The sequence below is a fragment of the Ceratina calcarata genome, unplaced genomic scaffold, assembly GCF_001652005.2.
Source record: "Ceratina calcarata isolate Rehan_Ccalc_2016 unplaced genomic scaffold, ASM165200v1 scaffold78.2, whole genome shotgun sequence".
Lineage (NCBI taxonomy): Eukaryota > Metazoa > Arthropoda > Insecta > Hymenoptera > Apidae > Ceratina > Ceratina calcarata.
This window is the reverse complement of record NW_017179105.1, coordinates 2,205,627-2,227,805: the sequence shown is the minus strand read 5'-3', so window position 1 is coordinate 2,227,805 and position 22,179 is coordinate 2,205,627. Positions and strand designations below refer to the sequence as shown.

The window sequence follows — 22,179 nt, the reverse complement described above, 5'->3', positions numbered from 1 at the left end:
GTAAAACGATGCTAGAAAACGTGAATGCGACAAGAATTAATTGACAAAGATAAATGAACCGCAATTCATATTTTTCTAACGTACTGACTACTGGCAAAAGAGGACCCGACCTCTGGTACTGCAGTAGCCTGCTCTGTCAGAAATCGATACGATATCCTCAGTGAGTAAGAGGTAAATTTCTGCGCGAGCACGACTGGTGTCTCTGGTCGAGGAGACACCAGGCGCAGGAGCCTCGAGGGGTACGCGATCCTAAAGGGTAGCAGTCGGCAGGAGTTTAGTCGGTGCCGGTCCCGAAACGCGTTCACGTCTGGACATTCCTGCGGGACACGCATAACTTAAAGATGGCAACAGACATGTACATTTGATAGGGCGGCCAGTCGTGTTCGCAAACGAGAACCGGTCCGGTCCCTGAGGAGAGAAACGATAACGGGAATAATGAGCGACTGACGCGGGGGTGGCGTCGGGTGATAAACGCGGCTATGAACGGATAGAAGAACCGGTGGTCGGTCCTTTGCTCAGTCCGAGAAAAATCCTCGAAAAAGGGAGGAGAGCTGACTCTTCCCGTCTTTTCTAAGCGACTCCGTGCGAGCCGGTTGTGTGGAAACGTTAGGCACCCCCGATGGCACGCCCGTGACCAATGGTCCCCCAAGACAAAGGTAAGCAATTTCCCACGGGATACCCTCTGTCCGAATTAATTCCGCGCCTCGCTCTTTGCGAATCACATTCCTTCTCAGTGGATCGTCTGGTACGAATTAAATCGGCAAGAAATGATCTGCAATGATTTCGTGAAGATCCTCGTTCACTTCCTATTGGCAATACATATACATAGAGAAACAATTTATATTTAAATTATTCATTTTTCTTATTTCGATTCTGGGATGTGAATTTCTTCATCGGGATTGATGAAAACTGAATAGATACGATTGATACGCAACGACCTGGCAAATTATTCATTTTCTACTGATCAGAAGAATAAATCTTGTGTTTTCTTTTTCTGGGACGTAAATTTATAAGCAGAAATAGTAATAATGCTGAGAATGACTATATTGTTTGCTGAATCCGTTAGAATGATTAACAAAGCGAAATTGTTGATGTGAACGTTCTCCCAGTCACCCACCGCGCTATTAAATTCCTCACGGACGTTGACTCTGTCGGGGTTGTACGTAATTTCACGGCAAGATGAAAACGCAGCTATTTCTGTTCATTATTATATATTAACAGAAGCTACACGAACAGCAAAAGCTTCGCGTGCTGTATAATATATCATATGCCGTATAATTACATTATACGCTGGATAAAACTTGGAAAAACGTTTCAATTTTCATTTGCTTTGGCTGGCTTTGGATTCGTTTCACCAGGACGCGTGCTGTTCTCTTAAAATTCAAGACGTGCCAGGGCCGTGGTAGCGCGCGAACAGCCGTGGGAGAACCGTTGTTGAATTTACGAACGGTTGTCCGACGCAATTTGCTTAAAACGCGTGCAAAAGGGGTGTAATTTACGACGGGAAGATCGTTATCCCAGCTTCGCTCGATATTATGCGGGAATTCTTGCCGCGGACTGTTCGAAGGTTGCCACTGCTTGACTTGGCGAATTATAAATTGAAAAAGAATATGTGCGTGACGTTTAAAAGTTTGTTAAACGAAATTTTCCGAGGTTTCGATTCTGGGATGTGAACTTCTTCATCGGGATTGATGAAAACTGAATAGGTACGATTGATACGCAACGATCTGGCAAATTATTCATTTTCTACTGATCAGAAGAATAAATCTTGCTTTTTTTCTTTTTCTGGGACGTAAATTTATAAGCAGAAATAGTAATAATGCTGAGAATGACTATATTGTTTGCTGAATCCGTTAGAATGATTAACAAAGCGAAATTGTTGATGTGAACGTTCTCCCAGTCACCCACCGCGCTATTAAATTCCTCACGGACGTTGACTCTGTCGGGGTTGTACGTAATTTCACGGCAAGATGAAAACGCAGCTATTTCTGTTCATTATTATATATTAACAGAAGCTACACGAACAGCAAAAGCTTCGCGTGCTGTATAATATATCATATGCCGTATAATTACATTATACGCTGGATAAAACTTGGAAAAACGTTTCAATTTTCATTTGCTTTGGCTGGCTTTGGATTCGTTTCACCAGGACGCGTGCTGTTCTCTTAAAATTCAAGACGTGCCAGGGCCGTGGTAGCGCGCGAACAGCCGTGGGAGAACCGTTGTTGAATTTACGAACGGTTGTCCGACGCAATTTGCTTAAAACGCGTGCAAAAGGGGTGTAATTTACGACGGGAAGATCGTTATCCCAGCTTCGCTCGATATTATGCGGGAATTCTTGCCGCGGACTGTTCGAAGGTTGCCACTGCTTGACTTGGCGAATTATAAATTGAAAAAGAATATGTGCGTGACGTTTAAAAGTTTGTTAAACGAAATTTTCCGAGGCGCTTTCCGATTTTATTACCGATGTAACGTAACGAATACTGGGTACAGTATAACGTATAGGAGACACGTATTAGCTATTCAAAATGCTGAACATGAATATCGGGCTCCGGGGACAAGGCAAACTGAAAAGCTTTTCTTCCTTTTCTCCTATTCCCTAGATTACCAGACATACTATCCGTCCTCATTTTCTCAAACTTGCATGAAAGCCTTATAACATACTGCATCGCAAATTCGCACATCTCCTTAATGCATCTTACGTAATCTTACAATTTCCAAACTCAAATCGCCCGAGCACGATCCAAATATGTAGTGAGAATCTGTAGTAAGTGAATTGGAATAATTATTAAAAGAGTCATTTCGTAATACTTAATTCTCCTCTAGTCGAATATTCTCTCGTTAAGAATCTATTTGTACGAATTTTATTTATGCACTTGCATAACATTTTTTCCCGTCGGGGAATTTGCATTATTTCCATTGACCGTCCAGGTATGCGGGTCCCCTATGTGTTTTCAGTAGCGCGCATCAATCATTGAAATTAATGCACATAAATTGCACTAAAACAGGCCCGGAATGGTCATCTCCCGTGTTAACGCAGAAACGTCGAACCATATTATATCTAGTCGACAGTGGAAAATTATTCCCGCAATGAACATGTCCTCGCGTACACGGAATTATACCCGCAACACTTTTTCCTAGTTGGTTGAATCAATTTTTATTCAAATTTTTATGCAAATTAAAGCATTTCTAGTAGCCAGTTAAAAAATGTATTTCGCGTCGGGGTTGCGATGTACATTTGCTTCTGACATTTTTATACATCGCATGCTACGTTTCTGTAGTTCAGTATAGAATTTCTTTTAATGAAACGAACAAATTACTTGGTATTAATTTCAGTGTACTTCGAAGTCCAATCCTTTTTCCAAACGAAGCTTACGCTACCATTAGACAACGGACGTCCGAGTTTCATTAACGTTTTTCTTCGTGTATCGTGTTACGTGATGAAAAGGCTTTTCCGATCCGGTTTTCGGCCGTCAGTCAGCTAAGCTCGCAGTATCTCGGGTCTCGGATCGCGTAGTTAAAAAAAAGGAACGTAATCAGTGTTGTACAGGAATTTTCGTTTTCGTAGAACAGCGTGAAATCTGAACGAATCGGGTTTCGAATCCGAGTATCGTAGCCATCGAGAATTTCACAATTTCCGGTGGAGTCCAATAATTTCCTCGTTCGCTGACGACCTCGATCGACTTAGCCATGATCAAATGAATTTAAATTGCACCCCTTGCAGTTCGCTATTGCACACGTGAGGAATACGAGGGACTTGCAACGACTAAACATTTCATGAATATTTCTTGTCGCAAACACATTTTCAACTCGACTCTCCGTGTTCGTCCAGTTCGCACGGACTTTTAATACGTTTAAATATGAAACAAATGAGTTGCTAGATAAATCAGAGGTTGACCCGTCAAAATGTTCTGACATCAAACTAAAAAAATTGGCTTCCCTTTAGCAGTGCGCCGAAAAAGAGACGGTTGAAAAATTTCCAGCCTGACAAAGGGAGTGTCAAACCGTCAATCGTTCGACGCTGTCGACCATGTCGTTCGTTTCGCGCAGTCGTTCACTTGCAGTCCCTCTTAAAGCTATCTAACCATCAAAAATTCCCGTGAAAATACGCGGCCCCGACAGAGAGAAAAAATGGGAAACAGGGGTAAAGGGGTAAAAATACACCGTGTTCGAGAGATCGGGTCTCTCTCACGGCTCGTTTTCAAACGGCGCGGCGGCGCCCGGATTGAAACCCCGGCGAATAACCGGGTAGAAAAACCGTGTCAACGATCGCCGCGACGAAGCACCTGAATTAACCGCAGTTTAATGTTTACAGAACCCTCGACGATATCTACCGTGGGTGCCAATCGATACATCGCACCGAAAAGAGTTTCGAGCACCTCTTCTCCTCTCAAAAATTATACTCCCCGTTCTATAATCTAATTCGACGATAAACCGAAGTCACTTTGAGACTGACGATAATTGTGAAGTCGTTTTAAAAATTAAATCATTAGCCCGTGTAATTTTTAAGACGACTCGATAAAAAATTATCAATTCTATATGGGATGGAAGGAAAAATTGCGTCGTGATGTAACTCGATTAGGAATCAGAGGGGAATATCGATACGAGAAGTAGCGTAACGTATGTTTCCCGGTCTCTTTAACAACGTTTATCATCCGCGGGTAGAACGTGACGCGAATAACGGCGGATCGGGCAAAGAGGAATACGTGCCGCGCGTTTCAGATACGGCGGAGACGCACGAATCACGATCACGCGAGAATCTCGAGGAATTTCATTTTTCCGCGCGTCGTACACGCGTCGATGCAACGCGGCGGCGACGTCTCCGCGCGAATGTGCCCTCGAGTGTCTTTAGGAAGATACGCCGGGAAACACATCCTCCTAGGAATGTCGCGAAAGATTTCCCTCTCGGCGTTTTCTCGTTACACGCGACGCGAGATTATTCACGAAATCGCATTTGGCGCAAGAAATTTAATCCTATTAAGTTACCTCGTTTCAAAGAAGAGATCATTCGCCTGTATCGGTTTCTATTAACTCCTGAGTAAATGACAAAGCGATGTATGCGCGACGAAGCTGTACGCTCTGACAGTTTTTATTTAAAACCGAGTTTAGAAATTCGCAAATGGCTAAATACAAATTCGGCAGGATTCGGCATTTTCGTTTGGCGAGAAACTCGACACTCGGCGCCGGGGTTCGAATCGGAAATCGATACACCGTCGCGTTGCTTACATGCACGTCATTATCAATCACCGGTGCCGGAAATTATTACTTACTACGAGCTTGTAGATCGGTAAAGTCCGAACGATGATGATCGATGCGTTCACGTACCACTTTCATGATTTCTTATGCTCTGACATTCATATTTTCAATGCACAGGCAAAATCGACAAGAATCATTAGAAATGACGTGACATTCAACACGATTAAAATCAGAACGGTCGAATGTACAAAATATACAAAACTTAAAATAATTTATTAAATCATTATTAAAATGAATAAATGAAAAAGTTTAAACAAGACATTATCAATGACCCATACGTCTATGAAATCAATACGAATTTTCCCTGTATGATTAAAATCACTCACGTACGCCTGGCTTGAAATTAATTTAATTATTCCTTTGATATGTATGATAATTGGAAACTATTTATTCAATACCTAGTCGTATGATAGGCTGTTCAATGAATCCTTGTTAAGCATTGCGAGAAAATCGATCGCAGAAACGTCGTTCACAGTGGGAAACGCGAATAGTCGGCCGAACGGTTGACTCGTACTACTTAAACTGCACTGTAATCGCTGCTGTCGCGTAGCAGGAAGAAGTGGCTGACAATTTATGCTTGGAAAAAATCAAATCGCTTAATTAACGATCGATCAAAGTCGTTCCTCTGACGTTCGACAATTTTTTTGTTCATTCTCTGTCCCGCTTCGCTAGTACCAATTCCCAACAATTTCCAGGGACAAATTGAACCCGGTTCGCAGCTCGCAACAGCACAAATGCACGAGGGGTTGCGAGCTTGGATATTCCGCACACATTTTACGTTTGCCCGTGTCTATGTGTTACGTCTGTACGTGCACAGAGTGGAGTAACCGAATGCACTTTGCAATTGAATTTCAGGCGGGAGAAGAAGAAACCGCTTCTCACCTTAGAGGACAGAGGGAGAAGAAAATATGGGGAAGGGTGACAAAAGGGGCACCCCCCAGCGCAGCGACGGTGAGTGTTTGTTTAATGTTAATTGAGCGCCAGCTGCACTCGCGTTTTACTACCGTCGACGCCACTTTTAATAAACTTCCACCTGCGAATGAAACCCGTGTTTGATTCCACGAGTACTGAATTATTATTGCGCGAATCGTTACCCTCGTTTAATGTTTGATGTCAGTCGTGCAACTGAAATTAATTTACAAGATTTCGTTCGATTCTCACACTGCGAAAACGTGAAAGTTCATATCTTCTTTATAACTCGAAGAACAATTAGATGACGTATAGAATTTCGTAATAATTGGAGTTGAATCGTATGGCAAAATTTGGTATGAAAATAATAAGGATAAAGACGATTCGTTTTGTCAACACGATTTTTGATCCATGTTCGTGTCAAGCGTGTATAAAATAGGAATTTGTAAAGCTTTCCCCAGCTTTATCTTATTGTTAGTTAAAGTTGCAGGAACTTTGGAGTAGTTTCGGAGCTGACGTACTAGGGAGAAGTTCCGGCGAAACTTTTTTCGGAAAATTCTAACTTTTTTGGGTGGTCGGAACTTTCCTTGCTCTCGAAATTTTACTTTTCGATTGCTTCCGAGCGTGCTGTTTAGTTTCACTTGTAGTTCGGTAGATTGCAATCGAAAATCGTGTACCAATTTTTACGCTCTGCATCGATAAACGAACTTCGATCCCTTTTTTATCGAATATACACATAAAATGTAAGAGGCAGTGCTGTTAAATAGTTTTCTAAATGATAATAAATTTTACAGAATTTTATACATAAATTCATTCACTGATCAAATTGATCTTCGTAAGATTTTAGACTTTACGACGTGAATTGTTTCGTTGAATGTGGTAATTTATGGGACGATACTATTAGACTTTAATGAAGCCTCGTGATGAACGTGTGACATATCTCTGGTATCAGCGGTTCGCGCGTCACGGCCGATCTTATCCAACGAGCTTACGTGCACACGTACGTGGGGTAAATTGAGTCGCCGAAAGGGTCGTGTATAAAATAGGAATTTGTAAAGCTTTCCCCAGCTTTATCTTATTGTTAGTTAAAGTTGCAGGAACTTTGGAGTAGTTTCGGAGCTGACGTACTAGGGAGAAGTTCCGGCGAAACTTTTTTCGGAAAATTCTAACTTTTTTGGGTGGTCGGAACTTTCCTTGCTCTCGAAATTTTACTTTTCGATTGCTTCCGAGCGTGCTGTTTAGTTTCACTTGTAGTTCGGTAGATTGCAATCGAAAATCGTGTACCAATTTTTACGCTCTGCATCGATAAACGAACTTCGATCCCTTTTTTATCGAATATACACATAAAATGTAAGAGGCAGTGCTGTTAAATAGTTTTCTAAATGATAATAAATTTTACAGAATTTTATACATAAATTCATTCACTTATCCAATTGGTCTTCGTAAGATTTTAGTCTTTACGACGTAAATTGTTTCGTTGAATGTGGTAATTTATGGGACGATACTATTAGACTTTAATGAAGCCTCGTGATGAACGTGTGACATATCTCTGGTATCAGCGGTTCGCGCGTCACGGCCGATCTTATCCAACGAGCTTACGTGCACACGTACGTGGGGTAAATTGAGTCGCCGAAAGGGAATAAGCAAAAGGGCCCGTGCATATTTGCAACCAGAGAGAGAGAGAGAGAGAGAGTTCTCGTTTGCCGGTTTCCGCCACGCGCTGCCCCGTTTCCAGCCCCGTTTGCCTGTTTACAGCCAAACCTCTTCGATGGCAGCTGGCGCTCGCCTCTTTATTTGACACGCCAAAATATCAGAGTCTAATTATACGTACCGTTCGAGGAATATACATATTAAACCGGCCAGTGGATCAAGTATGATAATTAGTGCCCGACCTGTTCCTTTGTTCGCGAATGTAAATGCCAGAAACTTATCCCTGGCCTTATCCTTCGTTTCAAGAGACAAAGAGAAAATCTTAATCCAATGAATGTACGGCTTATGCTCAATGAATACTCGTCTAGAATGTATCAAGTCTCTCGCTTCGTTTTAATATACAAATTTGTTCAAGTCTCAACGAATATTAGAACGAAACATCGTTTAATTAAGAAGACTTCTAGGATATTTTTTTATGAAGCCTCGTTTTAATTAAACGAGCACAACGTTATCGATGTTTCAGAAACTTCTCTTGTAGTTATTATGAAAACCTCGCGCGAACGGATGATCGATTAATGAAAACTAAACTCTCGTGTTTCAAAATATAATTTTCGATACACTTGCGTAGAAACAATTATGTAAAAATGTAACAGTTGATCGAAATACTTTGTACCAAAGTTCTCGAGATTAATAAACCGAGACCGCCGAGTCATAAATAGAAAATGAGAAGAAGACTGTAACTGTAAATAAGGGAAATAAACTCGAGACGAGGTAAACGAAGACAAGCTTAAGGAGGCATTAGCATAACTTTCGACGAAGTTCGTTAAAAGCGGGTCCGAGTTTCGCGACGCGAGGAAGGGTTTCAAATTCCAGGATTAGTTAACGGGTAACGAGTGTGCGTGCGGGAATTTTTCCAACAAGGGTTTGAAACGAACCGGCGCATTGTGACTCCGTCGAAGACTCGGCGAGAAATATAGATAAAGGTGTCCGGGGTCGAGAAGATGAAAAGGGGTTGAAAAGGTACGCGGTAAAAGTGGCGGCTCGAACTTGCGGCAAAAGGAAGACAATGGCCGTGGGAATTGTTAGCACAGATGCTGCCGTCTTCGTTCGTCTCCCAATTTTCTTTCTCAAACCGCGGTTTGAAGAAGAAAAATCCCGTGTTATCAAATAAATGAAAAATAATTTTTCTACCTTTTCACCGGATGATCGAACGCCGCGAATTCGAAACTATTTCATTTAAATGCTTCAGAAGCGCTTGCACATATTTCGCGTCGCAGACGAGTCGGACGCAATAAAATCAAGATTGAAAACATAAAATTCGATGAAAACTAATAGCGAAGAGGAATGCGGTGAGCGAAAGTGGAACGTGTATCGACACAGGCTGGGAGGGAAAAGACGATTGGTTCGGGTATCGTCGGTGCCTAAACGCACCTGTCTCCCGTCGATCAGTTATTGGGATTTCTGCACGCAGCGCACCCCTTCAGAAAACTCGTTCCCTCGGAATTATTCGAAATTCTTCTACGGGTAGATCCAATCGCATCCCATCACGTGTTTTAATAATAAAAAGTCCAACCGGAATTTCTCTTATTCGAATACTTTCTTCTTTATTGCGGTAACATCTATGGAGTTTCATAATTATCGTGAAAGGAACCTTTCCTAAGGAATTACGTAGAATCTTTTATCATACAGTTTCATGGAAATTACTGCGAGACGCATAAAGAGAAACTCAAGGGTGGAGTTCGATATTTTGTTAATTGTGTAATAAAGCAGAGTGCACGCGTTGAGGGTAAACCGAGCTGATAGATGTCAACGTAGCTGGGAAACATCAACGGGCCGACAGCGAAGGAGGTCTCGCGATACGGTGATCGATGCAACGCGACAAAGCGAGCCGAGGATCTGTCAGCTCGGTAAAGAGGCCTCGTTTGTTTCGGCCTGATACGGACTCGGGTATCCCGTCGCGGAGTCAAACTAGTCCGTGCAAACGTCGATCACGTTGCATTCGATTATGTACAATTACGTAACAGCACCTCTCTGTGCGCACGTGCGTCGTTGTAATGTCTAACGAGCACATGTAGTTCTCAGGGAAATTCATTTTGTTAGGAAATATCACACCTTTGATTTTCCATCGATTCTGATAATAATTCGTTTTACTCAATTATTAAGATCCTTTTTCTCTGTTGACGTAAAATTACATGCTTGCAGTACGAATAATTATATGAGACAAACATCCATATTTACTTTTTACCTCGATTTCATTCGGCAAACATGAAACTCTGTTTACCACCATATTTCATTCGAATTCTATCGCATGCGTCCAATTTGTATAAAGCAGCTTCACCGCTCTGATGTTATTTGGTCATTAATGATCGAACGTGATTCCCGGAACAATGAATAATTAATCCGATTCGCAACCGATCTCGTTAAACGAGCGCGATTCTAATGTAGAAAATAGATGCTGGAAGACGTTTGAATCGTAGCTGGGTGCGTGTCGGAAGGGATTTTCGTTGGGAACAACAATGTGGTTGATTGGACAGGAAGCAGTTCGCGAGTCCTTGGACGTTTGAATGTCCTCGTTATCGATGCCGATGGCCATTACCGTGGGAAAAAGAAAACGGGCAAGAGCGGAGCGAAAATGCAAATCCCGGAAACTGCTCGGACCTGGCGCCGATTTTTATCCATTAAAACTCCCCTCTATTCTGTTTCCGATCAAACTTGCCACGTTTGAAAGGAAGCTGATTAACCCATTTGCATCATTAGCATATACGCACTACTTCTACAGGGAAAATCAATACGAAGCATCGTTTATTACAGCCTTAGAAAATTACTGAATACATTATTAATTCGTCGCGTCGATTTATATTTATAGCTGGAAGTGTTCGATGCAAATGGGTCGGTAAAAGTTTTCCAACTGGTTCTCGATGCGTGAGCGAACGAGTACTCTCGTAGCTCAAGAGATTCGGTCCTTCGACTGGTTTCGGTAATTCCGTGAGAGTACGTAGCTCGATATGCTCGCGGTTTCCACGTACATTCAGTAATTATGCTACCAGTACTGGCTGGTTACGTTTACGGACTGTGCGGTTTAACATTGCGGAGTATCGCTCAGCAATTAATACCCACCAACAAATGAATCTAATAACGAAATATTTCACTGTTCTAACTAAAATCTAGGCTACTGTTAAAACTCCCACGTTTTATGACGAACATATAATATGGAACGAAATTGTAAATGTTGTATAGAGTCGTCAGACCGATATTACAAATGGTAAAGTCGAAATGAATACGAGGTTTAACAAGATGAGAAATAGTAGGACGTAATTTAGAATCGGGAATTGGGTTTAAGATCGCAATCAGGGTGTAACGAATCCAGTAAAACCGAGAGTGCGAAACTACAAATTGAACAGGAATCGATTATTCCCGGTACGGTCACGTTCGGGGTGGTTTAGAAGTCGGAAAGGGTGGGTCAGAGGGTGTTTCAAGAGCAAATTCTTCTCGTCGAATCTAGCCACGTTGCTCTTCTACAATCACTGCTCTGTTTCATGTCCCGAAGTACGAAATCATTCTACTTACCGTGGAAGAAACCAGCTTCGCCTCTGTCTGATCGAGCACCGACCTGCTCTACTTGCTGTGAAACATCTTAGTATCCAAGGAGGATGGAACATTACATTTTCTCTCGTATCGAAAGAGGAACAGTTCGGATTTCTTATTAAATGAATTATTTATGATGGATAGGTAAAGGATTTTGAGTTAGACGTCTTTATTCAGAAAGATTCGTAACGCAAATTCCATACAGCGAATGTTACAACGAGCTAAGAATCTCTAAGCATAATTCCTCTTTACCTCGAGTAGAAAAATATTTCTATGTTACTTTCCTAAATGATCGAATTAGAACGAAACATACTAAATCTTGTCACTACGCTCTTCCGTAACACATTTACAAAAATTACTGTTACATTTCCTTTGGGTTTACACGTATATATTACAGTTGTTCTTGAGAGAGCTTTTCGGTCAACCATAATACTCGTTACGCTACTGCGAATTAACAGTCTAACTATTATATCACATGTGAGAAAGCTGCTGAAATCTCGAAGGCTGCTATACGAGACAAGAAAAAATCGAGAGCTCATAGTTAACAGTTATTTGAAGACACGAACGAACAAATGTATTCTACGAAATTCAATGGAACATCGTCGAGATATATGAAAAAGTTTCAATTAGAGACAACGTAATATAATTCGTAAGAACTAGTTTTGATCGCTTGCAACATCTGTCGTCGACTCGTGTCTTAATTTGTTAAACGCGAAGCGAACATGCTTAATTACACGTATACACCGTTTATCATTCTCACTCTTTCTCTCTCTCTCTCGTTCTCTCTTTATAGTTATATTTTTACACGCTAACTGACTGGGCAGCGAAGCCGGGCGTCCGGCCAATACTAAACGATTAGTTACTCTCTGTTGAATATTGGCTAACTCTCTGAATTAGCTATCAGATCCGTAAAGCATAACACGATGCCCGTTTCGTTTCTGCCGCGAGCCTGTAACGATTCAATGGCTTCGACATCGCTTGTTTGACTGCTATCAAACCATACAAACCGCTGACTCCGGTGTTTCGTTAGAAAACACCGCGCAGCTCCTGTTCGACCTAAAGTATGTTCCAAGCAAATACTGCACGTTACGTCTTATAGTTAAAATTATACATCAAGACTCTGGACAAATCCTCTCTGCAGATTTCTTTGATATAATTATTTGTGTGTCAGATAACGTGTTCGGAAGGTTCGCAGAATCTTGAGTCGAAAAGAACACAAGGTGAAACGCGTACAGGCTGAGTCAATAACGAGTAACGACTGGATTTTACGGAGGTGATTAAATAAAACAAAATTCTTGTATTTCGAGGCTCAACCTGCATTTAGAACTGTCGTGCGACTGGCCGAAGCAGATTTCGTTTTATCAGTGAAAACGTGAACGAGAGTCCATCTCATCGTTCTCGGCGTAGAATTTGCGTACCTCGTCTCTCGCGGCATTGACGATCGAGCCCCGGCACGGGTTTCGGTCCCAGTTGACACCGGGACAGCCCAACGTCTCGAAACAGAAGACCAGCCGGTTGTTCGTGACCGAAGTACAACAGTGAACGACCGCCCAAACACATGGTGGAGGGCCCTGTACATGCCTGGTCGGCGGGGAAGGAAAATTCGGCACTGGCATCCCAGGCCGATGAGGGCTGGCTCCCTATTTAAAATATTCTCGATAGATTTCCCTTCTGAATTACACTTGTTGACTTTAACGTCCCCCTCGTAGATGAGAATTTGTGTTAGATGGTCATGCAGTCTTTTACTTAAGCTTTTCCAAGGATCGCAAGGACGGGAAATTATTAATGCGTGCTTCAAGTGGTTTCGCATTCCTCTTTTTTCAATTCAATTGCGGTTGGAGATTAACATCAATGCTCTTTTCTCGGAATTGTCTGCTTGATAAATTACGTTTCGTAATAACAATTAATTACTTTATTACTTCCTTCAATCATATCTTCATCTTCTGACCGCATTTAATTACGTTAAACGAGTAATCGTGTACTCAACGAGATTGTAGAAATATTCTTCTTCAAAAGAAAAATTTATAGTTTCTTTGATGATTCTTTCTAATTTCTAAAATATACTGTCTCGGTATATTCCGGTTTGCAGTAACGATCCGCGAATATTATACCAATACTTAGGATAGTTGCTCGCTACAGTTAACGTTGGCTGCAATTATTCCTACAGTTAACGATCACGACCCAACCTCCATTTACCAATCGATACTTGAACCGGTAACGAAGCCAGTGTTTAAACGGAACTTGGTTCTGTTAACACTCGACGAAATCTTCACTAACAACGCGACGGAATAATGCGAAACAGTTATGGCACGAGTGAACCGCTTCCCTGGATTATCTACGACTTCCTGTTTCAACAACAGCTGACGTGCGATTGATCTCAGTAGCATTCGAAATTCTTTTCTAATCAACAACGTGCCTGTTTAGTTTAGAATTTAAAGCGAACTTGGACCAAGGTTTCAAGCGTGACGAGTGCATTGAAAGCAAGCATGCATTTAATGCATTAATGAGTGGTTACAATGTAAAATATGAAATCACAAGTTGAATCGTCCCAATGGAAACGAATTAAAAATGTTTATGGAACGACACAAAATAGTATGAATAAGGAATTGGTGAAGTACAATAGAACATAATCATCACATTAAAAGTGCAGTCATTTGTAATAAAAAAAAGCAGGAAGAACAGGTGGAGATACACTTACCGGGAAATCGATATCGAGGTCTCCTCCCATCCTTGGTATCACGTTAGGCACGGATGAGGGTTTGACTATTATTCTCGCGCTCACCGGCAACGCGTTCAGCCTGGCCTCTTCCTGTCGTCTCCATAGCTCTTTCAAGTGGCTGGCTCGTTGCTCGTTCTGCCTCGCCTCTTTTGCTCTGTCGCAAGGATAAGGGGACATTTATATTATATCAGCACTCGCGCACCACCGAAAGAGAGGAAGCTCATTGTGCGCGTCGTCCCGTGACTGAACACTTTGTTTCATTAACGTCACTGTCGACTTCATACGAGCCGACTCGTCCTTGCGATCTCGTAGACAAGAAATATTCTACGTTCCGCGAGAGGAACTAGTTTTAAGATTCTCGGTAAAATCGTTGCCTTCGAATCAAATATAGAGATCATGGAGGCTGTGGTTAAAAAATAAATGGGCTCTAACTGTAGGATCGTCCTAAAAGTCAGGGGTAAAGGTAACGGGGTGGCCACGATACCATAAATAAGCAAGAGAGACGACGCGTGGGTTCTGTCTAGAGCATTTATCGTCTAGGAAAATCTACTGCGTCACGAGGTATTCTCTGTCGGAGCTACTAACTCAGCGCGTGATGTTTATAGTGGCAATGAAAACGAGGTACATGCTTTTTTAGGGCCGCAACCATATATTTTCGTTGGAATTTATTAAATGTAATCAATGGCAAGGAAAATATTTTATATATCAGGATCATCAAATATTGAATTTACCTTGGAGTATAGTTTGCGAAAAGTACTCCCTACGAAGATCCTGATAAGGTATCGTGTCCGATCGTAAATTAACAGAATCCCTCGGATCGCTTGGTCGCAATTTAATATTCAGTCACCGAATACCTCGCCGTCCTTACCTGGTCTGCTGCTCTTGCCGTTGCCTCTCAGCCTCCAGCCGCCTCCTCTCCATCTCCTGCCTTTGTCTCTCCGCGGCTCTCCTCGACTCGTTCGAAACTAAATTGGCCGGAATAAGACTCGTGTCCTGTCTCCTTCCCGGCTCCGGGAATCGTCTACGATCCCCGACCCTCGTATTCTCCGTTGATCCTCCAAGCTGACTTCTTCTAGCAGCCTTCTCTCGTTCTTCTCTCGCCAGCCTCTCCGCCTGCTGCCTTTTTCGTTGCTCCTCGTATCGCCTCGACTGCATCCACCTCTGCTCCTCTTCTCGCCTCAGTGCCTCTCTCCTCAGATCTTCCTGTTCCTTCCTCTGCCTCTCGCGGATCCTCTCCTCCTCGATCCTTCTCGCAGCCTCTCTCCTTCCGGCATCTGCAGTCCACGGATCGATATTCGTCGGGGCCGATGGACCGTGATTTCTTCTTCCGCTTCCAGGACCCGGATACCTTGACCGATCATACTCTCTCCTGTAGTCGACGCTTCTTCCATCCGATTCGTTCACCTTCGACACGCGCACCGGTTGATTACGCCGAATGTACTCTTGCAACCTCCTCTCTTCCTGAAGCCTCCGCACCCTCTCGTCCTCCTCCCTGCGCCTGTTCGCTTCCTCCCTCCGTCGGTCGATCGAATCGTTTACGTTGATCGGTCGATTGCGTTCAATGTACTCGTTCAACTTTCTCTGACGCTCCCTCTCCCGTTGCTCCCATAATCTCCGCTCCGTTTCTCTGTCGTACGACCTGGTGTCGTTGGAACCGCCCCGAGGAGGATACAGCAAGTTGGAGGGTTCGTTCCTATCCTGCTGCCTTCGCCTCTTCTCTTCTTCCGCCTGCCTCTGCTTCATCATCCACTCTCTCTTCCTCTCGTCTAGGTTCCTCCTGTCCGACTCCCTTCTACGAGCCTCCTCCTGTTCCTGCAGTCTCCTCTGCCTCTCTTGCTCTCTCAAACGATTCTCCTCGCGTCTTCTCATCTCCTCTTCCTGTTGCTGCTGCCTCTTTCTCTCCTCTTCGTACGTTCGAGGATCGTACCTTCTGCGAGACTCCAATTCCTGCCTCCTCCGTTCTTCGTCCTGCCATCGATTCCTCCTAGACTGTTCCTCTTGCAGCCTCCGCCGCTCTTCCTCCATCTGCCACCTGTTCGTCGGCTGAGCTTCCTGTTGCAATCGCCGTCGCCGCTCTTCGTCCTGTCTCCGTCTAAGTTCCAGCGATCTCTCATACTCCTCTCTGATCTTCTCTATGTCGGTGTTAGTCCGATTTTCCGCGTGACTCCTTCTGTCCGTCTCGCGTCTCTTCCACTCCTCTTCCCGTCTCCTGCGTTCTTCTTCCTCCTTTAACCGTCGCTCGTAAGCCAGTCTTCGTCTCTGGTTCACCGTTTGCAGCTCGTCGCTAGACACCACCCCCTCGTCCTCCGCGAAGCCCCAAACGTCGCGTGATCTCCTCTTCCCTTCCTCGGGATCATCGAGCCACAATATTTTACGTTGATTAGCTCCCCGAGAAGCGAATAGGCTTCCGGTATCTCGCTTAGATTTATTAAAATGCAGAGACTTTCCCTCTGCCTCGGACTCGTTACCAGACCCGGTCTTACCCAGGTCCCCGCGGACCGGTAGTTTCTCCGCGTCCACCTCGTCCCGGTGGAAGTCGAGAGTCGCCTCCATGTCCCCCCTGTTCCGCTTCGTCCCGACCGTGGTCGTTTCTAGTTTCTTAAGATTCAATAGTTCGTCCATCTCCTCCTCCTCCTCCTCTTCGTAATCTAAATCTAGTGTTATCGGAGTGATGCCCGTCCACGGGTCGACGTCTCTTCCCTTCTCTTTGGGAACATCGATCGATCTCTTCTCTCTGCTCGTTATGTCGGACGCTTCCAAGCCCTCGCAGCCGACTTGCAGCTCCGGCACGCCGCCGACGCTGAAAGGATCGTTGAACGCCGGATTCTCCGTGCGCGACTCGTCGAACGGAATCGCGTTCGACTGTTTGCGGAGTATGTTCGGGCTCGCCTCTTTGCTCTTCCAGTGCCAGGTCTTCTTCGGCACCTTGCCCTTGAACGGCAACCTGGTAGCAGGCGTGGGATCCAACAGCAGTAGGTCTAACTTGTATATCTCGACCGAGCCCGGGCCTTGATCTTGGAACGTGTCGTCGGCCACAAAAGGGTCTTTCAATTCGGCCGGCGGAGGCAAATCGCGCCGCGAAGATTCCTTTGTCTCATCGTCTTCCTCGTTTGCTCTTTCCTCTGTGAACTCGCTGGATTGTCTCGCGTCTTCTGACAAAGACGAAAAGTAGCTGTTGACGTCCTTTCCGTAGCCGCGCGACCGGTAAATTACGAAGTCCAGATCCTTGAACGGGTCTTCCTTTGATTCTGAAATATTCATTTCCTGTGTGCTCTTCTGATACTCGAATATTCATGACGAATCGAATGAGCAATGGAACTGAATTATCATGACATCGTCCGTTATTAATTAATATTTACTTCCGGTCGTGACGGAACGTGAAAAATTGAACTCAATTAAATCCATCGAGGGAAAGGATATTTCTGTCACGAGGTTCGGCCGAGAAGTGGCCACTTACACCGGCCGCTTTCGAACGACCGCGAGCATTCAACGTTTTAAACTGTTTCCCACCCATTAGAATTCATTGCGACGTTCGTAAACGTGCTTACGGAATAAATGAACGCTTAACGCGACGCGCGGGCGAGCATATTATAATTCCGGTTGCCTGAAAAGCTCGAACCCGATGCTCGCGATGTACGTTTGCACCGCGAAACGATACTCGTTTCCTGTTAGAATATCGCGACCGAAGTTCAACTGGGACAAACTAGAGGCTAACATTTTTAGCCCGGTCCTACCGGCGTTCTCGACGGTATGCATAATTGATAGTTATGATTAATAAATAGGATACCGACGGTTTCTTCCGTATCTCCGTTATGAATTTTATACGACGTCAAACGGGCGAAATTAATGCGTTCGTGTGTCTCCAAATAAAATGAATAATTGTTCTCGGTAAATACCAGTTTCGTGTATGGGTGGAAGTTTGTTTTGAGATCTGGACTGGGGGATCGATGCGTGGACCTGGTGATCCTCGACAGGATTCCGATCCTTCCAGCCGAGTCGGTCCTCCTCGGTTCCTCCATAAACTCCGTGGCGTCGGTGGTGGCGGTGCGAGGGGGAGTATTGATCGAGGGTAAGGCGGGAGGGACGGTGGGTGGCCGTCCCAACCGCGTTCGCGTACACCACAAGCCAGACCGTAGCCAGAACCACTGTCACCCCTGGCTGCATCCTTCTGCAATCAAACGGATATGTTCTTCGTTACGCTCCTTTTTCTCTTTTCCACCGTCGTTCGACTAGCAAAACGAACGGCTCTGCTCCCTTTTCCCGCCGCTGAAAATTCGTTCGATCTCCAATGCCGCTATCGCGGTGAACCGACTCGGAAACGAGAACGCTACCCGGCATTTTTACTACCTACACCGGCTTAACTCCCTCTAATACCTCGTGACTTACAATTAGAACCGACAGCCTTATTATACCTCGTTTCATGTATTATACGACTACATTAAATAAATTCACTGGATAATTATATCTCCTTCCCAAATGGAACTCATCTTACAATTAAATTACTAGATAATAAAAATTGCAAGAAGAACAGTTAAACGTGAAATTCAATCAGTCATGAGAAGAAATGATCGAAGCAACCGGTGTCAAAGGTGCAGTTTGATTCTATTAAGAACAGAAACGGCAAGAATCTATATAAAAGTAGCAATTGGAAATTAATTAGGTATAAAATGATTCGAGTTGAAGTATTAAACGTTCTTGTTACATCGTAACGACGCGGGTTCCTGTTCGCTTGGAGGATCGCGAGAGACGTGTGAGCATCTCGCATCGGTGGTAACACGTATTAAGTATTCGCGTCGCGTCGCGTCGCAGGAGCGGTTTCGCTGTTTCTCGAAGGACTCGCGAGAAACGGTTAGCTTGTCGCGACGAATTACACGACGGCGTCACTGAATTTTTAATGCGAACCGCATCCTGAGGTCCGCTAAGTTCTTTCTTTGGATTAAAGAACGAGGATACACGATGAATACGAAAAATTGAGAAACACTTGCCATCCTTAAATTACTTTCTCAAAAACGATAAGTCACTCGATATCGGAGATTATAAAAAGATTTTCGAAAAAAATCTGAATATACTTGAATCTATATTGAATTGAGACAGTTCAGACACACTTCGAGAGGACAAACGAAATTAAGATCGTATTCAGTTTCGAAGTCGATGATAGATCAGAAGTATAGCGCGAGATTTGAATTGGATATTGTTTCAAACGCGGCGACCTTCCGAATTTTCGATCGGTCCCATACCCGTTAACGAGATCACATCCGTCGGCGCGCACGAAAGCCCTCGGGCCGCTATCGATTCCGCTATCGGTGACACTCGACTGGCTCTCGAAGAAACGGCACCCGTACCGACCCAACAGGGCTCGAGGCCCTTCTCTTCTCCCGGTGTGTGTGTGTGTGTGGATTCTGTTCCGCGCGACGCCGCGCCCGGCCGGTCGGTCGGTTGGTCTCTCGCTTCGAAATTCTCTCCGCTTTGTAGGCGTCGAGTGGTCCCGCAGCCTCTTCTGACTCGGCCCCCCCGACGGAAGAGGAGAAGGAGCAACAATCGGCAGCCGCGAGGTGAAGCCGCATATACTGCGGGATCAAGTGATCTTGACACACTGTCGCTGCCAGGTCGAAGTGGCTAAACTTAACTACCCGACCGAGCCGCGCTGCCTGATGGTCAGCGCGTACAACTTCCGGATACGGTGACGTCAAAACCTTGGCTAACCGTGGAATTTCGTTTTACGATACTTCTTCTTCTCTTCAAGTGAAATTTATGGTACAATAGCAAAGAACTGTATTTGCACACCTCATACGTTCTGTCTTTATTGCTTTCTGATACGAATTGATAGTCCTTGAAAAGAATTGGCTGAGTACTGAAACGATGACTTACCCCGTAATACATTTTTATTGAAAGAACTTGCCGGCTTCAATTAAACGAATTGACTTATTGACCGCATAGGTAACGTTCTAATAATGCAAATGACTCAGAGGTTTATAATTACGTATCCATTTAACAAGTAGAACTGCGTTATTAAGCAACGGCGCGTGCGTACAGAGTCTAGGCTCGTCAAGCTAATTCGATATGAAAAGATTGCGGAGTTTGGATCGTCTCAAGGCTGGAAACACGGAAAGTCCGTGGCTTGTTTTCTCAGTTCATCACGTTTCAAACAATACCACGCTAACGAGAGGGAAGTACGCGAGAAGAAAACAAGTGGAGGAAAAACATTCGTGATAAACACAGATGTAGCAATATGGCTTGTCAATTTGTTATATACTGTCCTACAGACCGGATTCAGTTTATGCAATTAAATCCATTACTATGGAACTTCGATCTTTAATACTTGATCAAAAGTTAAACGCGATCTTATATTAAAATAATTGATCTGTGATACGAGACTCGTTACAGTGTTTAAACACGCGTTCATGGTCTGGCAACGATAGTTCACAGCGAGCTGAGCATTGTAAACGTGTTTCTAGGCGGGTGCCCGTTCCGGAACGAAAGCTACCGCGATCTTTCTTCCAGTCATCGTCACTTTTAGCTCGCGCGCAATATTAATAAGTTCAACCGCGTTGCTTCAGCAAACTTTTCGCCGTAAATCTCACGGACGGTTGACCAACTACTGTTTCAATGAGCTACCTTGAAAACCGTGCCATTCGGAGCGAAAACAGATTTTCCACAAGTGCCACTAAAGATCTGGTTTAAATTCAAATTTTACGTACATTTAACTAGAAATATTTCAGCAAAATTCTGTATCGTATTCTCAATGAAAAATCGGTCAGAGTTAAATTTCAGGGTTTCTGATCAGAAACATCTGATGAAATTAGTCTACCTGTATCGAATCTATAAAAAGCAGTGAACTTTTAAGACCTATCTCGCTTATTCCGTTGAAGTCGAGAACCCTTATTAGACTGCTCATCCAGCTGTCTTGGCCAACGATTAATCACTGTCGCTGGAATTTTTGTCGCGGCTAAGGAAAGACAACATAATCCCAGTGTTGGTTGCTTCTTGCAGCCAGGCATTATGTTATCCAGGCGAGTAATGGAAAGTAAAGTAGCCAAACTTGATAGAAATAGCATCAAGATTATTACACAAACATCCCTCGACTGATAAAACAAATTAATACATATTAATCATACTAAATGTATCAGACTTATATCGGATTATAATATAGAATCGAGTATGCGAGAATAAGTCAGGTGAAATATAGAGCGACCAATCGATCACAACGGCAAATTGATGACAGATAAAATAGCCACTCTGAGAAGAATTGGGTGAAAAACGGGCGTTACGAATGATAAACGAGTTTACTATCAGAATTTGTCAGAGAACACATGGTCCCGCGATAACTCGTAATCATTTCTCAGCGGGTTGACACAAGTACGCCTCGAGCCCGGATTAAATTTACATTTTAACCAGAAGTTACCCGGCGTCTAAATAATTTCCGTATCGCGCATTAACCGCTAGCCGACATCTCGATTTCCTTTTTCCTCTCCCGCGGAATTATCTCCACCTTAACGGTACGCCGGTTAGGAGGCTTTAAATTTTATCAAGGTATGCGAACGCGGAATTGAATTACACCAGCGATACCGCGAGGTCGTCGGTTGAGAATGTTTCGAATAATTATGCAATCTGTCCCGCGAACCTAACCGTTACAAATAAAAGTGTTCATTTTATCAACGGGCGCTGTTTGCGTAAAGAGAAATGATTGAAGTGGTTTCGTTTTGAGAGCGAAGAAATATGTTTCCTAGAACCGAGACTGCTTTGTCCCGACGCTGGTTAATTTTCATCCACAAAGAAGTCGGCCGAAATTAGAATCCATGGACGGCAAAAAGGGGTAATTAACGCTGGTCACTCGGCGAGGTTCGAGCGGCGTACGAAAAATCTTTGTCAGAGGGTAATTAGCGCCGGGCCGATCGAAAAATTCCGCCCGGCGAAAGCGGAGAATAACTGGCCGGGGGCGAGCAGCGAATTTAAATCGTACAAATTGTCGCAGACGAGGGAATTAAAGTAACTTTGAAACTGGCACGGGGCGACGAGTCTCAATTGCTAAGGTTCACGGCTCTTCCCTGACTCCTTGCAAA

General features: G+C 43.9%; 2 protein-coding genes across 4 annotated transcripts in view; one reads left to right on the top strand and one right to left on the bottom strand.

The window, feature by feature from the left end:
* The first annotated feature begins 274 nt into the window (after positions 1-274).
* The window catches only part of LOC108630698 (uncharacterized), a 71,818-nt gene continuing 49,913 nt past the window's right edge, over positions 275-22,179 (top strand). The window contains exons 1-2 of the mRNA XM_018034129.2: positions 275-656; positions 6,112-6,207. Of these exons, the coding sequence (XP_017889618.1) occupies positions 6,165-6,207 (43 nt within the window). The 5' untranslated portion in view covers positions 275-656; positions 6,112-6,164. The remainder of the gene's footprint in view (positions 657-6,111; positions 6,208-22,179) is intronic.
* LOC108630694 (trichohyalin) overlaps positions 11,546-22,179 on the bottom strand; it is a 35,684-nt gene continuing 25,050 nt past the window's right edge. For 2 of the 3 annotated variants that reach the window (XM_018034125.2, XM_018034127.2), the window contains exons 2-5: positions 18,016-18,287; positions 14,988-17,367; positions 14,099-14,273; positions 11,546-13,040 (exon numbers count right to left, since the gene is read on the bottom strand). In XM_018034125.2, the coding sequence (XP_017889614.1) occupies positions 12,762-13,040; positions 14,099-14,273; positions 14,988-17,367; positions 18,016-18,283 (3,102 nt within the window). In that variant the 5' untranslated portion in view covers positions 18,284-18,287 and the 3' untranslated portion in view covers positions 11,546-12,761. Of the gene's footprint in view, positions 13,041-14,098; positions 14,274-14,987; positions 17,368-18,015; positions 18,288-19,356; positions 19,644-22,179 lie in introns of those variants that run through there. The other variant, XM_018034126.2, reaches the window with a different exon arrangement.